The 19,329-nt window shown below is 37.0% G+C and overlaps 4 protein-coding genes and 1 pseudogene across 6 annotated transcripts; 4 read left to right on the top strand and 1 right to left on the bottom strand.

Annotated features, from left to right (window-relative positions):
* Window positions 1-372: 372 nt before the first annotated feature.
* On the top strand, window positions 373-2,139 carry LOC149493430 (strychnine-10-hydroxylase-like). Its single transcript, XM_089726119.1, has 2 exons — window positions 373-1,340; window positions 1,480-2,139. Exons 1-2 carry the CDS (start codon window positions 373-375, stop codon window positions 2,099-2,101), a joined length of 1,590 nt encoding a protein of 529 aa, XP_089582245.1. The 3' UTR covers window positions 2,102-2,139.
* Window positions 2,140-2,659: 520 nt separating this feature from the next.
* Window positions 2,660-4,316, top strand: LOC105633911 (strychnine-10-hydroxylase pseudogene; annotated as a pseudogene).
* Window positions 4,317-4,912: 596 nt separating this feature from the next.
* Window positions 4,913-6,773, top strand: LOC105633912 (strychnine-10-hydroxylase). Its single transcript, XM_012216611.2, has 2 exons — window positions 4,913-5,869; window positions 6,034-6,773. Exons 1-2 carry the CDS (start codon window positions 4,913-4,915, stop codon window positions 6,655-6,657), a joined length of 1,581 nt encoding a protein of 526 aa, XP_012072001.1. The 3' UTR covers window positions 6,658-6,773.
* Window positions 6,774-8,584: 1,811 nt separating this feature from the next.
* On the top strand, window positions 8,585-13,341 carry LOC105633720 (inactive protein kinase SELMODRAFT_444075). 2 transcript variants are annotated; one of them, XM_012216358.4, is made up of 8 exons: window positions 8,585-8,969; window positions 9,061-9,194; window positions 9,998-10,092; window positions 10,517-11,559; window positions 11,704-11,864; window positions 12,210-12,286; window positions 12,490-12,814; window positions 12,931-13,341. In XM_012216358.4, the coding sequence occupies exons 1-8, from the start codon at window positions 8,783-8,785 to the stop codon at window positions 13,072-13,074; spliced, it is 2,166 nt and encodes a 721-aa protein (XP_012071748.1). In that variant the 5' UTR covers window positions 8,585-8,782; the 3' UTR covers window positions 13,075-13,341. The 2 variants fall into 2 exon arrangements, with proteins under 2 accessions (XP_012071748.1, XP_020534864.1); XM_020679205.3 differs by lacking the exon at window positions 8,585-8,969 and adding an exon at window positions 9,551-9,777 and having other exon boundaries at window positions 9,060-9,194.
* Window positions 13,342-13,851: 510 nt separating this feature from the next.
* LOC105633721 (protein JINGUBANG) lies at window positions 13,852-15,737 on the bottom strand. Of its 2 annotated transcripts, none has more exons than XM_012216359.4 (2): window positions 14,184-15,737; window positions 13,852-14,096 (listed from the first exon to the last, which is right to left on the bottom strand). In XM_012216359.4, exon 1 carries the CDS (start codon window positions 15,619-15,621, stop codon window positions 14,227-14,229), a length of 1,395 nt encoding a protein of 464 aa, XP_012071749.1. In that variant the 5' UTR covers window positions 15,622-15,737; the 3' UTR covers window positions 13,852-14,096; window positions 14,184-14,226. The 2 variants fall into 2 exon arrangements, with proteins under 2 accessions (XP_012071749.1, XP_012071750.1); XM_012216360.4 differs by having other exon boundaries at window positions 13,852-14,091.
* Window positions 15,738-19,329: the final 3,592 nt, after the last annotated feature.

The raw sequence follows: 19,329 nt of genomic DNA, 5'->3' as shown, positions 1-19,329 counted from the left end.
ATTATATATTTAATAGTAATTAAAATTGCTACTAAAAGTTTACCAAAAAAATTGTATTAGTTAAAAAAAATATATATATCAAATAACACAAACAAATTAGCAAACCGCCCCTATCTTCCATCCCTGAACCTAACGCGCTAATCTTTATTCAAGTTTGTACACTTATTCCGGTGGTTTGAGATGACATGAATTGGTCTATTTTCAATTCTAAGTTGCCGTCTCCTTACGACTTTAACTAGCTTACTATAAATACCCCTTCTATGTAGTGTTTAACCACAAACATCATCCTCTCCTTTCACTAAACAGCTTTTACTCATCTTCTTTGATCGTTTTCAATATTAATATACAGTTATATACCCTTAAGAAACAGCCATGGAATTCCTTTCTCTGTTCTCAAGGAGTACTGTTTTCATGGCACTTGCCATTTTTGTTCCTTTAATCTACTCTTTATTTACGAAATCAAAAAAGGCACGTGATAATAAGATTAGACTACCACTGCCGCCAGAACCCACCGGTAGATTACCAGTTATTGGCCACCTCCACCTGCTAGGTGGGTCGCAACCACCACACATAACGCTAGAAAAAATGGCTGAAAAGATTGGACCAATATATTCAATCAAGCTAGGTGTGCATCGAGCTTTGATCGTAAGTAGTTGGGAGATGGTCAAAGAATGCTTTACTACAAATGACAAAGCATTTGCTTATCGTCCTAAAGCTCTTTTCTTGGATGTTATGAGTTACGATTATGCCATGTTTGGTGCAAGCCCTTACGGTGATTACTGGCGCGAAATGCGCAAAATAGCCACTCTTGAGCTTCTCTCCGTTCGTCGGCTTGAGTTGCTGAAACACGTGAGAGAAACTGAAGTGAAGGAAGCCACAGAAGGGCTATATCAGGGTTGGTTAAAGAGCAAAAATAGCAACAATAAACTTGAGGTGGAAATGATAAAATGGTTTTGGGACGTATCTTTAAATGGAATATTAAAGATGGTTGTCGGGAAAAGATATGTTGAGTATATAAAAAAGGACGAAGATATTAATGAGAGTGGCCACTGGCGATATGCTTTGAGGGATTTTTTCGAATTATCCGGCAAATTTGCAGTGTCTGATGCACTTCCATATCTGAGATGGCTTGATATTGGTGGAGTTGAAAAGGAGATGCAGAAGACAACTAAGGTGTTAGACAATGTAATGACAGGATGGTTAGAAGAACACAAGAAGAAGAGAGCTTCTGGTATGGCTAACTCAGAGGAAGACTTCATGGATGTAATGCTGTCCCTTCTTGATGACTCTAAACAGATTTCCAATCGAGATGCTGATACCGTCAACAAAGCTACTTGCCTGGTAAATAACATTCTTGAAAATAAATTCTAAATTGATTTTTTCATAAAACCCATTGAAAAAAATATGAATAATACCAAATTCAATTATGTATAAAACTATTATTTTTGTTCTGACTATCTTGTTTTCTTGACTTGTGTCAGGCCTAATTTTGGCAGCCTCCGATACTACTAAAACTACCTTGACTTGGATTCTGTCTTTATTACTAAATAATCCGGAGGTCCTAAAGAAAGCCAAAGATGAATTAGACATGCAAGTTGGTAAAGAAAGTAAAGTGAAGGATTCGGACATAAAGCATCTAACATATCTTCAGGCTATCATTAAGGAATCATTAAGGTTATATCCTGCAGCGCCATTATCAGTGCCACGGGAATGTATTGAATATTGCGTTGTCGGCGGCTACCGTATTCCAGCAGGCACACGACTTTTTGTTCATATTTCGAAAATTCAAAGAGATCCACGCGTATGGGAAAACCCTTTAGAGTTTCAACCAGAAAGGTTTCTTACGACCCATAAGGATATTGATGTGAAGGGTCAAAATTATGAGCTGATCCCATTTAGCACTGGAAGAAGAATTTGCCCCGGAGCTTCTTTTGCTCTTCAAGTTTTGAACCTGTCACTCGCTACCCTGCTCCATGCGTTTGATATTGAAACTCCATTAGGGAAACCAGTTGATATGACTGAGGGCCATGGTATAACCAACCTCAAAGCCACTCCTCTTGATGTTCTTCTTACTCCTCGTCTTCCTGCTCACCTCTACTAAAACAGAAGAAGCTTCTTTTCTTGTTTCTTTAATGTGTATTTTATAATATTGCAGTGGTTGGTATATATATTAATACGTTTATTTTCCCTAAAGGAAAAGAATAAAAATAAGAAGAATGCTTATTTGCTGTTCACGACGCTAATGAAACAGAATGAAGTTTTTAATATTTATGATCATACTGCAGAAGTTGGTCGAAATATACGTACGTACGTACGTACAGCAATATACGTACAAATTTCAAGATATAGCAGAATTATTGACAAGGCCATTTCAAAATGCCAAAAACACCTCATGGTTGAACTGGAGCAATTACTTAGTACACCAATAATTCAGTAAAAGCTCAGCAGAACTTATATTTACCCGTACATTAAGCTAATTAATCCGCATTTTAGTAGTAATCAAACAGCATTTTTTTACTATCACTGTAAAGAAAAGGATAAAAATATTGATAATGATTTATTAATTTATTGTATGGGTACAGGAGTAGGCATTTAGGTATATATAAAGGGTGAAGAAGGCCAAAGAGTTCCACCATTCTTCTCTAGCTGATAATTGTCAATGGATTACTCTCTGGTTTCGACAAATGCTATGGCCACCACAGTGGCCTTCCTGATTATGTTCTGCTCATTCTTTTGGCTATCGAGGAGCATCTCAAAAACTGCAGCGACTAAGAAGAAGGCAGTGCCAAAAGCTGGCGGTGCATGGCCTATAATAGGCCATCTCCACCTCCTTGGAGGGCCTGAACCGCCCCACTTTGTATTGGGCGACATGGCTGACAAATATGGTCCCATCTTCACAATCAAGAGATGGGTGTACATCGAAATTTGGTAGTTAGCAACTGGGAAATTGCCAAAGAATGTCTTACCACAAACGACAAAGCGTTTGCTACCAGTCCAAAAATTCTCACCACGGAGCATTTGGCAAATGATCTTTCAATGTTTGGCTTTAGCCCATACGGCACCTACTGGCGTGAAATGCGCAAGATAGCCACGCTTGAGCTTCTCTCTAACCACCGACTCGAGTTGCTAAGACATGTACAACAAATCGGTAGTGAAAATAGCTTTAAAAGAGCTGCACAAGTTCTGGGACGAGAACAAAATTAGCTCAAATGATAAGGTGTTGGTGGAGATGAAGAGATGGTTTGGAGATATATCCATAAACCTGATTTTACGGATGATTGTTGGGAAATCTGTAGCATATATGACTGTAAATCAAGAAGAAGAAAGATGGAAAGGAGCAATGAGGGATTTCTTTGATTTGTCGGGCATGTTCATCGCAGCTGATGCGGTACCGTTTTTGCGTTGGTTCCATATTGGCGGACACGAAAAGGCCATGAATAAAACTGCGAAAGAATTAGACAACGTGTTTGAAGAGTGGCTAAATGAGCACAAAGAGAAGAAAGCTTCAGGTTTTAAGTATGAAGAAGAGGATTTCATGGATCTCATGCTTAATATTATTGACGATGATGTACAAGTGGCTTTAGGTCGAGATTCTGATACCATTAACAAAGCTGCATGCATGGTATTTTCTTAATCTGTTCTAATCAATTTGATTGCTTTAATTTTTAGAATTTCTTTTTTTTAATATTCATCAGAATATATATATATATATATATATTCTGATGAATATATGGACAAAATGAGAGACATTGTTAATTGCAGGCTCTTACGCTAGCAGCTTCAGACAGCACCGCAGTGACTCTGACATGGGCTCTGTCTCTGCTAATCAATAACCCTGATGTCTTAAAGAAGGCCCAACAAGAGTTGGACATCTATGTCGGTAAGGAAAGACTAGGAGATGAATCTGACATCAATACTTTGGTTTACCTCAATGCTATTATAAAGGAAATCGCTGCGTTTATACCCTCCTGGACCCCTTGCTGTGCCACACGAGTTCATGGAGGATTGCACCGTAGGCGATTACCATATCCCTCTGGCACAAGACTCATTACAATTTGGAAAATTCAGCGCGATCCACCTGTATGGTCAAACCTTTCTGATTTCAACCGGAAAGATTTTTGACCACTCACGAAGATTTTGGTGTTAGAGGTCGAGAATATATACCGTCTAGCAGCGGAAGAAGAATGTGTCCCGGTGTCAATTTTGCTCTTCAAGCACTGCAATTAACATTGGCTACGTTGCTACATGGGCTTGATTTTGCAAGCCCAAAAAATGAGCCCATTGATATAACAGAGAGCATCGGAATGATGTTTTGAGCATAGGATTTAGGGTTCAGAGGTTAGAGTTTAAAGTTTAGGGTTGGCGGAAACTCCATCAATAGCATGACTTTACTTCTGTCAATAGTTTTATCAACGAATAATGCTAGAATTATTAACATAGGTGGGTGGATAATCAAATAATTCAAGAGCCTCGGAAGTAGTTCCGATGAATATTTGGTTATAAAATGTGATTAAAGTTATTCATTTATTAAATTAAATGAATTCATTATCAAAAAATTAGAAAAAGCAATAATAAATTACGGTGATTAAAATTAGATTTTTTAAAAATAATAATATTATATAATATAGAAAAGTAAAAAACATTAATTTACCAGTAAAAACGATTAGTACAAACACTACAACCAGATTGAAAAATACTAAACTATAAAATAATATATCTTTGCCATTAATAAATGGCTTGAATATAACAGACTAACAAATCAAATCATTGGATTTTTTGTATACGTCAATCAATTTGCCCATCTTTCTATATAACAGCACCTCACAAGCACAGCTAGGGCATTGCATCTCTGCAATTTCTATGCATTAAAATACAACTATCCAAATAACAATACAATAGCCTAGCTAGTACTATGGCTATTTTCTATATCCTTTCATTCCCTGCAACAATATTGGCTACTATATTATCCTTTCTCTTATCGGTCTACTACCTTCAATCAAGAAACTCATCAAGCACGAAGAGAGAACGTAAAGTACCAGAAGCTGGAGGTGCATGGCCTTTGATTGGCCACCTCCATCTCTTTAGAGGGTCAAAACCACTTCATATAATATTGGGTAAAATGGCTGATAAAATGGGACCTATCTTCAAAATCAAACTGGGCATGCATCCAACTTTGGTAGTAAGCAATTGGGAAATGGCCAAACAGTGTCTAACAACCAACGATCAAGTTTTCGCCACTCGTCCAAAAACTCTTGCCAGTGTACTTGTGGGTTACAATCGTGCCATGCTGCCCTTCAGCCCTTATGGCCCATATTGGCGTCAGATGCGCAAAATAGCAATATTAGAGCTTCTCTCTAACCAACGAATCCAGACGCAAAGCCGTGTGCGAGAATCGGAGGTAAGGACATTTTTAAAAGAGTTATACAAGTTTTGGGATAAAAACAAAAATAGTCAAAATAAAGTGTTGGTGGAGATGGTTAGATGGTTCGGTGACATGACATTAAATTTGATTTGTGAGATAATAGTTGGGAAATCTGTTGGATATGTGACTACAGAAGGAGGAGGAGAGAGTAAAATATGGAAACAAGGGTTGAGGGATCTTTTTGATTTGATAGGGAAGTTTGTGGCGGCTGATGCGATTCCATTTTTGAGGTGGTTTGATATTGGTGGATTTGAGAAGGCCATGATCAAGACTGCAAAAGAACTAGACCTTGTTGCTGAAGGTTGGCTGAAGGAGCATAAGAAGAAGAGAGCTTCTGGTTTTAAGCAAGGAGAGGAACATTTCATGGGTCTGATGCTAAACATTCTTGATCACACACAAGTTGCTCAAGGTCCACATTCGGATCCTATCAACAAGGCCGTAAGCCTGGTAAGCATTAATTGTTTCTATCCTAAAGACAAATTAGTACCTTTTTCTTGCATTTTATTTGTCCTTGAGTTCTTAGGATTTGGAACCCTAATTTCCTAAATTAGAAGACAAACACTTAAAGTCTTCACGTTGCAATTATCTCTAATTATGCTTTCATATTACAGTCTTTAATCTTAGTGGCTTCAGATACAACAGCAGTCACATTGAACTGGGCTCTTTCTTTACTAGTTAATAACCCTAATGCCCTAAAGAAGGCGCAAGATGAATTGGACATGCATGTTGGTAGAGAAAGGCAAATACAAGAATCAGATATAAAGAATTTGGAATACCTACAAGCCATCCTAAAAGAAACGTTACGATTATACCCGGCTGGGCCACTTTCTTTGCCACATGAGTCTACAGAAGATTGCACAGTAGGTGGATATGATATTCCAGCAGGCACAAAACTTGTCATCAATATATGGAAAATTCACCACGATCCGCGAGTATGGGAAAATCCTTTTGAGTTTCGACCAGAAAGGTTTCTTACTAGCCATAAGGATTTTGATGTGAGAGGCCAAAATTTTGAATTCATTCCATTTGGAAGTGGCAGAAGGAGGTGTCCTGGAATTTCATTTGGGCTACAAGTTATGCAGCTAACACTAGCTAACTTGCTGCATAGTTTTGATATTGAAACGCCATCGAATGAGCCAGTTGATATGACGGAGAACATTGGATTAACCAACCTTAGAGCTACTCCACTCGAAATCCTTATGCATCCTCGCTTGCCCCCTCATCTCTATTCATAGATTAATTAATCAATTTTATGGTGGAAGTCACACGTTACCAGTTGTAATTTGTATTTTTATCCATTTCGAAATGTTAGGAACTAAAACCAAACAAATAAATTAATAAAAAATGTTGATTGCATGTAATCCTGACATGGGTTAGGATTTTCGTTTTCATATTTTAATTTCTCTTCCTAAAAAAAAATCTGGCTTCGATAATTCCCTTTTAATTTCTTTTTCCAGAACGATTTTGGTTTTTATTTTGATATTTTAGACTTATTACTCTCACAGTTTTCTTCTTCTGAGATCAATGTCCAAAGCTGCCTTTTCCAACTTCTCTTAAAATCAGATTTTGGGAAATCAGTTTTAAGTAACCAAATAGTGAATCGATCCATATCCAATATCTTTGCCCCAAAAATCATCTGCTCCAAGTAGCTGCAGGCCACGGCAATGCCTAACAAGCCTTGTTCAAACACTGTTGCAATTGAGATTCTGGGCCAAGGGCCCATGGCGGGTCCATGATTAACTTTAACCCTTACCGTCCTCATTGGCGCACCTGACTTGAGCTTCTCTCCAATCATTAGCTGCACATGATCGAACATGTTAGAGAATCGAAGCTCAGAACTGTGAACTGCTTTAAAAGAGTTGTATAAATTATGCGAAAAAGAACAACTTTTAGGGCTTGCATATCTCGTCACTGCCGAAAAGAAAGAAAATCGATAATAATTGAATGGAACGATTACGATCAGCTTTACAGTCTCACCAGTGAAACGTCCTAATTTCAGTGATATCAGAAGAATTGATCCAAAAATGATAAAACTAGTTAATATATATCGAAAACTTAACTAGACGTGGACCTCTCAAGCACGTGCCGCGTGGTTGATGTACGCAAGACTTGGTAATTGTAAACAAAAGCTTATTGGATCGCTGGATAATTAGTTGCTTGCTTTTTGTGTGTTGACCCTTTCAATGCAACTTAAACCAATCTTACGAGGAGTTGTATCGGGGAAAGCAAACTCTATCGGAGTTTAAAACCTGGAATTTTCACCATAACTGTGTATCATCTCAGTCTCAGGGCGTAAATCAAAAGAAAAAAAAAAAAAAAAAACCTGTTATATATATAAATAGATCTGGCAAGTTATTTGGTGGCAGAGATGTATTAGACAAGAAAATTCCATATTTAAACCCTAACTATGTAGTTAGGATTTGGGAAGGCAGCTTAGTAAACATAAGAGCAGCCATGGGCAGACACGATCGACAACTTATATATCAGAACTCAAGTGGTCCAAGAATGGGCAGAACGATGACTCGATTTAGATCATTACTACACTCACATGGTTTTTTGTGCGACTTGCCATTGGCACACCTTCTCTCATACGCACCCATGATAAGACTTAAGAGGGCACACATATGAGTTGGTCCTCTTCGCGAGATCTCAACCGTCCGATTCGTTTTCATACATCAGTGTCTACGTCTACGTACTTAAAATCACCCTCTCATTTTGAGGCCTTGGGCACTTCCTGTTGGTTATTTTTGAATCGTGAAGTGAGAAAAAAAAAAAAAAATTCCAATAGCGTTAGCCAAGAGAAGCACCCACGAGGGAAGACAGCGCTTTCCCATTAAAATCCTGTCTATCGACAGTTGCATAAGCTTGCTTTGCCGTCATAAGGAAAATAATTGGTCCACCCCACCGTCACGCTCACACACAACATGGCCCTTTCTTCATTATATCAATAATTCGTTTGGTAGAATTTAAATATCGGATCCTGCAAGTCAAAATTTTGGGATTGTCAATTTGAATACAGTAAAAATTTCAAGTGAGTTTTTGCTATTGCAAAAAAAGATATATATTTTTTAAAATAGACATTCAAAATGGTATAGATTTTAAATTACTTTAATAGTCTCCCCGATTGTTTTATGAGCTCTGAATTAAAAGAAAAAATAATACCTTCTCAATTCGCTACTCACTTACACTTGTCAATAAACCATGACATTGAATTCCAAAGTTGCCCTTCCATTTAAATTGCTTAATAAATCAGCCATGTGCACGCGATCCCATTTAGTAACATAGGAGAGACAATATTCATAGTCAAATTGCAGATTCCTAATTTTCCCGGCAAGGAGGAAACTGGCTTCTGACGACCCTATGTTTCCGGGAAAAATTGAACCCCGCTCTAGCCAACGCTCCGCTTATGCAGCGGCGGATAAAGTGGTGGTTGCCGTTAAAGCGGAGAAAGTAATTTCCAAGACTGCACTAGCTTGGTCGCTGACTCACGTTGTCCATCCCGGTGACTGCATAACCTTACTCGCTGTCCTTTCTAACTCCAAAACCGGTAATTCTGCAATTTAAACGGCTGATTACGCTCAAAATTTTTACTACTTTTCATAAATTGCTGATTGATGTATGTAATATGTGTTATTTAGGTAGGAGATTCTGGAAGTTTCCGAGGTTGACAGGAGATTGTGGAAGCAGTCAAAGGGAAATGTTACTTGATCGCGCTTCTGAAATCTCCGAGTCTTGTTCTCAGATGGTGCTTCAGTTTCATAACCAAGTTGAAGTAAGCTCCAATTTACGCATTTGCCCAACCTCAGGTCGATATTTGATATGTATACTCTGTCTTGTCAAATGTCAACCTGTGAAAATTCCTTTTTCGCTTGTTAAAATTGAAAATACTCATGTTACAGTGTTTCCTGGTGGTAGTAGACTAACAGTAAGGGGAAAAATTAGTACACTAACTAAGCTGTTTCTAGCAAATGTTTGACGTATCAATAGTTTGGAGGTTCCTAGATCCAAACAGGAAAGAGTTTTGTCGAGTGATCTTGCACCAAGAGATCGGACTGTCAAGTGTCAACTATTAGTTCTGCTCATAACTTTTGCCTAAAACTAAAACTGGCTTTGATGGCCTGCTTCCAGGTACAAACAAGTTGAGTCCATGATAGGAAAGGCATGTGCTCTTCTGATATTTGCTTGTTTGAAGATCAATTAGGGCTCCGAGAATCTTGTGGTGCGATTGGGCTCAGAGCCCAATTTTTATGTGGGAATTGAAAACTACGGTCCGAAATAAGCGAGAAGCTACTAAAACTTGATACATTTTATAAGTATGTTTGGAAGTAACCAGAGAAATGTTACTCGTTCCTATGGTAATGTTTCTCTGCTCACTTATTTAGAGTTAAATGGTTGACATCGTTGTTAGATGTAGTAGAAAGAAGAAAGATCTCAATTGGTTAAAACTGGTTAGCATCCATAATAGCGATTTTGATAGGCACGTTTGATTTGAGCCTCATGTGCTGGTCCCAGTGTTTCAATAATTCATTCATAATCATCACTCTTTGAGTAGCTATTATTGTCTTTTGATTGTAGGTGGGAGTGAGAATTAAGGTGGTGTCAGGTACATCTGGCAGAGTTGTTGCAGCTGAGGCAAAGCACATCGGGGCCAACTGGGTTGTACTGGACAAGTAATTATACATAAAAAAGTATTATTTCTGAGCTATTGATATAATAATTGATTTGATCATACTGTTTCTTTCCCTTGATTTGTACCTTTCCTTTTCCCTAACATGCATGCCAAGGAACTAATCAAATGACTAATTTATTGGATTTATGCTAAGACAGTTAATATGAGTTATCATTTTAAGATTACCTAAAGACAAATAAATCAGTGATGTTAATGAACTTAATTCTTGCACGAGTGCATAGTGAGTTCCAATTTTGTTACTTGCAATATTTATGCCTGATTGCTGGTGTTAATTAATGATCATGGAAACTCTTGGATCAACATTAATTAGAGGACCTCTAAGCTTTCTTTTCTCACAACATAATGGGAAAAAAATGTTGACGTTCAGGAGTATTTGATGCCCATGCATTATTGTGCTGAAACAGAAAATTAAAGCAAGAGCTGAGGCATTGCATAGAGGAGCTTCGCTGTAACATTGTGGTGATGAAAGGTTCACAAGCAAAAGTCCTCAGGCTTAATTTAGGATGCTCGGATGAAATCCAAACCCCATACTATTCAGCTGCCTCTTCACCTGATGAGAATTTTGGAGGACACAGGATGAAGCATTCTACTCCAGTAAGCAGCCCTGAGGAGACAAGTACTTCCTACTCGAGAACCAGAGAAGGTTCATTATCGAGTTGTGACTCGACGACACCACTTTTCCTTTTCTATGAACAAAATCCACTTTTTGAAGGCATGGATAGAGGAAAACATGCACCAGCAGATAATCAAGATGACCCTGATGACTCAATTAGAGATCTTCATTCAGATGGTAGGCTTGTCACTCTGTCAACAAACCCAACATTATCTACAACTAGTGATCACAAGAGTGTACTTGAGATTCCTCAAAACCACTTTATTGAGGAAAAGATCACTATGACCCATACAAGGAACTACATAAATACTTCCAAGAGTACTCCCCAATCTTCTAGAACTCTACTTGATAAATTTGTGCAATACGATCAAGATTCTAGGGATAGTAGAAATGGGCTCACTCAGAGTCATCAAAAGGACTACACTGCAAGAAACATAAGAAATGCAGTTCCTTTAGGTAGAACATCCTCGGTGCCCCCTCCTTTATGCTCATTTTGTCAACACAAGGCACCGTTTTTCGGAAAACCTCCAAGACAATTTTCTTACAAGGAGCTCGAGGAAGCTACAGAAGGGTTCTCAGATATAAATTTCTTAGCAGAAGGAGGTTTTGGCAATGTTTACAGAGGGGTATTAAGGGATGGTCAGGTGATTGCAGTGAAGCTATTGAAGTCTGGTGGTTCTCAAGCAGATGCTGATTTCTGCAGGGAAGTGAAGGTATTGAGTTGCGCACAACACAGGAATGTTGTGTTGTTGATTGGGTTCTGTATTGATGGCAAGAAGAGAATATTGGTCTATGAATACATATGCAATCGGTCCTTAGACTTCCATTTGCACGGTAATCCCATGTTCTCTTTTCTTTACATAAAGAATTATGTATAAGTACTCTTTGGTTTGCTCCATATCTTCTATTTCTATTTAGTAATTCTGGTTCCTAAATTTGGATCAGTAGATGGACTATCATTTTGACTGTGATTGACAGGAAACAGAAAAGCACCTCTAGATTGGCATTCACGGATTAAAATAGCAATTGGGACAGCGAGAGGCTTAAGATATCTTCATGAAGATTGTAGAGTTGGTTGTATAGTACATAGAGACATGAAGCCCAACAATATCCTTGTAACACATGATTTTGAACCTCTGGTACACTACATAATTCTGAAACTTTTTTCCTAAAGAAGCATGAACTTTAAATTTCGTCTTCTAATGTGCTACACGTGCTTTTTAGATAATTTCTAAATTTCACACTGTGCTGTTTTAGGTGCTAGACCAAGAACAATGAATACTAAATTGATGATATTTTCTTTTTAAATGTAGAATCTTATTTCAAAGTTAATCTGTTTTGAATGCCAAATAACATCAATCTCTTTACACTCACTGGTATTATATGGCGGACTCATTATCATCATGAAAATCGACTATCATAATTGTTCTATGACTGAATACTGATGGAGAATCTATATTCCTCTATTATTCTGTTGTTTATAGGTTGCTGATTTTGGGCTTGCTAGGTGGCATTCTGAGTGGAATATCAATGCAGAGGAGCGAGCAATTGGATCTTCAGGGTACTTAACTATCCTAGTTTCTTATTGTGACCAGTTCTATTTAATCTTCTTTTTAGCATTTTTAACCTTCTGTTATTTATGTCCAATAAGCTTTAACAGACATGCTCATCCAAAACTTTTAAATCTTAAATGCATGTTAGGAGATCCATTCAATTAAATTCAGCTGAATTTAACTGTCAAATTTTGTGAATTGTCCAAATCAGATACCTTGCACCAGAATACGTTGATGGTAGAAAAATAACACAGAAAGTTGATGTGTATGCATTTGGAGTAGTTTTATTAGAACTCATGACAGGCCAAAGAATTAGTAATCTACATTTTTATGAGGGAAGACACTTCTTATCTGACTGGTTCCACCCCCTAGCTGCGCTTGAGCCAAGCCATGTCTTTGCCAAAATTTACCAATTGCTTGATCCATGCTTGGCTGGTGAGCAAGTCCATGACTTCGCCTATCAACTACAGGCTATGGGACGAGCAGCTTATTTCTGCCTCCATCCAGATCCAGATTCCAGACCTGCAATGTCAAAGGTTTGATAACTTCCCCCCTTATTTTGATAGATTTTCTCACACACATATATAACATTTGTAACTGTTTCCTAAGCCATTTTTTGAATTGAGGACTGAAAGTAATCTATAATCGCCAGGTCCTTAGACTACTTGAAGGAGGAGATTTGGCAATTCCATTGGGCATGGACTTGAATTCACTTGGTAGTAGAAGTGGTCATTTGCGCGGTCTGAGCTTACCAAGAGAAGATAAAACGAGCCATTCTCGTAAGCTCTCTCACTAGAACTTTGATTCTGCAAGAACTGTCACATGCCTACCATTGTAGGTGTATTCCAGATTATCAGTTTCACGTGATTTTCCTTCTTATTCGATGTAATTTCTTCTGTTATCATCATCATCACCATCATCAGTTCTTATAGAAGTTATATAGCATTATGTCAAGTAAGAATTACTTGCATGTTTGTAGCTCAATTATTCTTCACTGCTAATGAACAATAAAAGGAAGTGTACGTCAATGGAAAAAAAGTACTGCTCTTTTATGCTTCTGCCACTAATATTACATGATTTTGATGGTGACCATGTTTCTATCTGAACCAATAGCAATAAGACATCATTCTTGCGCACTGTATCCACCACCCAACTTCTAGCGGGAGAGCGTAATCCATGCATGGAATTGTCTCTGGATTTTGATTTTTCTTCTCAAGTCACATTCTTCACAAGTGCAAGGAACCCTACCACTTCTGTGTCTTTTACATTATCTTAACACCTGGTGTCACTCGGGACAACTTTTTTAAATATGGATTTGATATCTGTAATGTGCTAGAATTAAATTTCCTTCGTGAATTTTAAAGATTTATTATGTGTGTTTTGTCTTGCCAATCCTCCAAGATTTATCGTGCCTCGCATGTTCAATTACTGTCCTTTGCTTCAAAAACAAACTCCAAAAACTTTCGGCCCCGACCAGGTTGGCAAGTAAATGGATAGTTTTTTCAACAACTTGATACAATTTTTCAAAATGTAAATAGAAGAACATAAAATTTCATTGCAAGCTCATTATATATTGAAAATGCATAGAATTTTTATTAGATCACTTTGCATTACATTCCCACCTGAAGATCTCTCAGTTGGAATGGAATTACAAAAGGAAAACAAAAACACAATTAGGGGAAAAAAAAAAAAAAAAAAACTTAGCTCGTAAATTTACAATCGCAGTAGTCAAGCGAATTAAATATTAGCCACACAAAATCCACGGGAATATACAAAAATCCTGTTTCCCCCTCTTTTCAGCTGGGCAAATCACCTGCTCTGCATCAACAAAACCCACCACGTGTCATTAACCAATTATAATATTGGTATTTAGAGAATTTATTTTTAAGAGAAACGTGGTATTACCAGTTCTCTTTGGCATTAAAATCATCCAACGGCGTTGAGAGCATCACTTCGCAGCTTTGCTGCTTCCATCGGACGGCGCAGATTCTCCATCAGGCATCTGTTGATAAGACTGTTGCATCGCGGCCATCTGATTAGCATCAGGTGCCAACTCAGACACACTCCAAACCTTCACAGACTTGTCCAAGCTTCCACTGTACACAACCCATCGTTGATCGCCAGGCTTTGATTGCTCACGATCCTCCTCCACCGCCAAACATTTAACGGGCCCAGTGTGCCCAGTCAGCACCGACAGACACGTGTGGATGTTACCATCCCTCCTCCACACGCAGATGGTTTTATCTGCTGATCCGCTGAACACCAAACTCCCTGCAGAATCGAGGCACAGAACAGCAAGCTTGTGTCCCTTCAAAACACCACCGTGAGACAATTGCTTTTCGCGCTCCCAGAAATTGACCACTCCATCACTGGAACCACAGTACAAAACCGTATTGGAGGGATTCACGGCCAGAGCTGTAACCGCACACTCTTGTTTAAGTAACGTTTGAACCATATTATGCTTGGTGTTTTTACCCTGCTGTTCTCTTTTCCACACTTTTACAGTTCCATCAGCTGAGCCTGTAAACACCATAGCTTCACTACTAGCAACCACAGAGTTAACGGCATCGTCATGAGCGCTAACAGATTCAAGGCATTTGGAATCTGAGACTCTCCACACTTTGAAGGTACGGTCCCAAGAAGCAGAGTACAAAAGAGTATTGTCTTCATTAAAGCTCAAGCATGAAACTGCATCAGAATGTTTGATCCAGAGAGCAGTACGGTGGTTTCGAACTTGGACGTAATTGCTTGGTTTGATAGAGCTCTTGAATATATCCTTTAGAGTTGGTAAAGTTCCAGAGCGTTTATGTACGCTTGGATTCTTCGGAGAAACTTTCCAGACACGAATCTTACCGTCTTGATGACCAGTAAAAATCTTTTCTCCAGCAATAATAATTGCTTTGACCAATCCACTGCTTGATTTAAATCCAGAAAATTCTTTGAGATTCTTCCAAACACGAATGTTCTTGCTATCAGAACCTGTATAAAGAAGATCCTTAGTTGCAGCCAAAGAATAAATATGACCTTCTTCGCGAACGAGAGAGCCAATTAATCCATTTTGAGGAGCATTTTCCTCAAAAGGAGTCCATTGAGCTTTGTTATAAGGAGTTGTATTATTCCATGGTGACATGGTCATAGGAGAGCCTTCGCAGCTCAACCGATTCTGGTCGAAAAAGCCAGGGGCATTGGCGGAAGCGCTGCTGTTACGGACATTGAAATCATCATCATGAAACGTGGAAGACATATTTGGATCTGAATGAGCAATGCTATTCAATTTGGATCTCGGCATGCTGCTCCCTGTGTTAACGAATTTAGTGCAATCTCCTCCTCCTCCGTCTCTCATTTCAATTCACACACACGACGACCAAGTTTGAAGGCAGACAAGAAATTGAAAGGTGATTGGAGAAAACAGAGGAGATTATGGAAGTTAAAGAAAAGGATACAGAAAACAAAGTAATTAAAGGCGGGAGAGGACACAGAGATTATACAAATAAATAGCTGCAAAACCAACGGTCATTCAATTCTCGATTTCTCAGATTCCGACACGTGTTCGACTATGACGTTAGTATTGCGTCTAGAGACAGAGATACTAATAATAACATGCGTGTTGGTTTGATTAGGTTGTTTTAATTTTGTGGTTGTTGCTTTAATTGCTATTTTTTGACGAGTTTTTCACCCTAGTGTTTTAATTAATGTAAGAGTATTTTCATTAAATTGTACTGTAATTAATAATTTTTATTATTATTATTATTATTTTCCAAAATGGAAGCCAAGAGTCTAAAACCAGCAATCGAACTATAGAATTGCGGGAGAAAGACACACCACTGATGTTATGGTCTAATCACACTCTGTAATTTTATGTTTAATAACGATTTCAGAAGCTAAATTTGGAGCAATCCATTTTTCAAATGTTGGAAATTAATTAGAAAAACAGAATTATAAATCTACCATGCTGAGAAAAGAAATTACTTAATTATGAAGCTAAGAAAATTCTACTATTGTTGGATTATTATGGAAAAAGGAAAATTGCTTGCATACTATAGGTTTAGTGATATCACCCTGCAACAAAGCTAAATCTAGTACACCCACCACAGGCAAATGGACACTACGAATCTGCATGCATTTTCTTTTTTTTTTTTTTTTGGGTTAAGAAGAAAACTTTTGCGTTAAACCATTAGATGATGATCTTAGTGACAGGAATTGTGGAATAATATTTATAAAATGTAAGTTAATTTATAGGGTAATGCATTTAAAATAGTGCCAATGCAACAAAATATATGATTAATTCATGTAAAAATTACACAGCTATTTATCATTGAAAATTGAAATATTGGAGGGGAAAAAGAGGGGAGTGGGTGGCATAAAATCATGTACTATTTTTACCAAAATGAAACTAAATGGAAAACCTTTTTGCTTTTTCAAATTTGCATATTGTGTTTTTGTTTTTTAACAAAGCTGCAAACGCACTCTCCAAACTAAATAATTAATGGACGCTCCTGTGCTTTTTTTTTTTATGCCATTACTTACCAAGCCTATGTGCCCCCCGAAAGGTATATGCTTTTCAGCAACTATGGAAAGTCAATCTAGTCCGGTGCAAGAACATTAATCCCACGTATAATTGATTTGAAAAACAATAAAAAAAAATATATAATCATCATATAAATTTTTACTTCAATATTTATAATCCCCTTCAACTCCACTAAATAATTGATAGAGGAAAAGTCAGAAAATTGTAAATAAATATCAAGATTCCAGTTTGTGTATTAATCGAATGCCCTTTCTAGGTTTTTATACAAATGTTTATAATACATCTTTGAATTGTAACACATTATGTATATTTAAAGCAAAAAATTTAATTATGAATATCGAGTGAGAATCTTGGTAATTAATGACTTTTAATGATTATTTGACAAAGCGTTAATTTATTCAAACGAATATGAATGATGCTCGGTCTTAACTAGTTGCTTGATTATTAGATTTACTCGGAATAAATTAATAATCTGTTTTTATCAAAAATAAATACTAATAAATTAAAATTAGGTTTTTGTATATTGGAAATATATAAGAACTTATAAAAAAAAGGCATTATTATGATGTGTTTAGCCTATCAGAATTTTTCAATAATAAAGAAGATAACAAGGTATATTCACTTTCTTAATCCACTCAATTGCAATAATTTATCTATTTACAGGAAAAAACAGAAAGAAAGAAAGGCCCTTCTCAGCTTTTCTCTTGAAATTGTTAAAACGCAACTTTGAATTAATGGACTGTAACTGGATTTGGAAAGAACAGTAGTTGTTTACGACGTTATTGTTTCAACTACCATCGATGTGCGAATATCATATTCAGACAATTACGGTTGTTGCTTACCCTAAAATATTCAATGAATCCGCTAAATAGGAAACTTGTTGTTGGTTTGCGCATAGAAAGCCCCAAAATCAGCCAATGGCGACCGGACACGTGTGACTCGGGTCCCGAGAAGACCTGTGTAACAGACACATTCAAAGGATTGCCATTTTCTAAATTTTCCTTTCTTTGGCAGAAGATGATTGGTTCTTTCATTATGTACCTGTGATATTGACACCTGGTACTTTTCAACTTATAAAATATTCAGGACCTTGTAAGAGACCAATAATACTTTTCCACGTGTCCAGCAAACGTAACTGCTGGCCTGGCTAGCTAGTGCACACTGAAGTCCAAATATAGCAAAGTAAGAGTATGATTGCTTGAAAACAAGGAATACTGTTGGTACTGATTTGTTCTTTTTTTAGTCTCTATTTATTGCAACTTAATTGGACACGTTACCTCCTTTTTTTTTTTTTTTTTTTTTAACAAGGAAAATTTATAACATCATTATAAAAAGAAGTGCAAGATCAATCTTAATGGGGGTAAACATATCCTCAATTTGTACATTATGTTAATCAATTATTTTTAGAAAAATTCAGTGAAAAAATCCAAGTAATTATTAATAGTTTTATAATCTGAGTTAAACTAACGAAAATAGAAATTTTTTAAAAATTATTCATATTTTATTTTTTATTTAATATACGATAAAAAATATCCTCATTAAAAAAAAAAAATGAATTCATAGACCGGATTTAAGCAAGTTAATTTCATACTTAACAGCAAATTGAGCCATTTCTAAAAGTCGTCAAATTAATTTTCAATGTTATTAGAAATAATAGTTCAAGCAATCAATATAGACAAATATATTTTAGACTCAATAATCAAAACTTGTAAAACACAATTAGGATATATTTATTCAATCTAGTAAACAGGAACATAACTTTCAAAGCATAAATCCATATAGCTAAATACATACGATCATGGAAAAATAAGTTCCATAGAATTGTGGAGAAATAGAAATGTACTCATGCAGTCGCAGGAAAAGGGTAAAAGGTTCCGATAATGGACCAGTATTTAAGTTAAATTTCTGAACGGGCCCAAGGCCCAATTTCTGTACCCTGACAAGTTACAAGTTCTCCCTATCTAGAAGAGAGAATAAAGACAGCAACCAAGTCTTCCTGCGAATCTAGTTCCGACCACTTTCTTATAAATAAACTATACTGCTACTACTACTAGTATTATTATTATTATTATTATTATTATTATTATTCCTTACCAAATATAAAAACGAAAATCAAACTGAGGATAAGCCATCCATATGATAATTAAAATTTAAAAATAAATAAACAAGATGCCTGCAACCGACTTCTTCAAGACGAAACCATGGATTCTGCTTCCTGATTCAACCCTGTTTCCCTCAGACCACCTCGAACCCATCACTGCCACCGACCAAATCCTTATAAGAAATCCATAACATTCCCCAGATCAACCTCCTTCCCCTCCTCTATAAATAGCTAAAATCAGTACCGCACCTTCACTTCACTTACTCCTTTTATCCATATTTAATTCTTTATCAACTGCATAGCTACCAAGCAATCTTTAGTAATGTCTTTCTTGGTGTGGAAAACCCAACCCACTCTATCAGAAGCAGAGAACAACAGCACCAACGATACTTGCACGGAAGACCAAGAGGATGCAGAAAACT

The sequence above is a fragment of the Jatropha curcas genome, chromosome 9, assembly GCF_041381405.1.
Source record: "Jatropha curcas cultivar XTBG-Jc1 chromosome 9, XTBG_Jcur_1.0, whole genome shotgun sequence".
NCBI lineage: Eukaryota > Viridiplantae > Streptophyta > Magnoliopsida > Malpighiales > Euphorbiaceae > Jatropha > Jatropha curcas.
The sequence above is the reverse complement of the archived record's forward strand: the minus strand, read 5'-3'. Positions and strand labels throughout refer to the sequence as shown.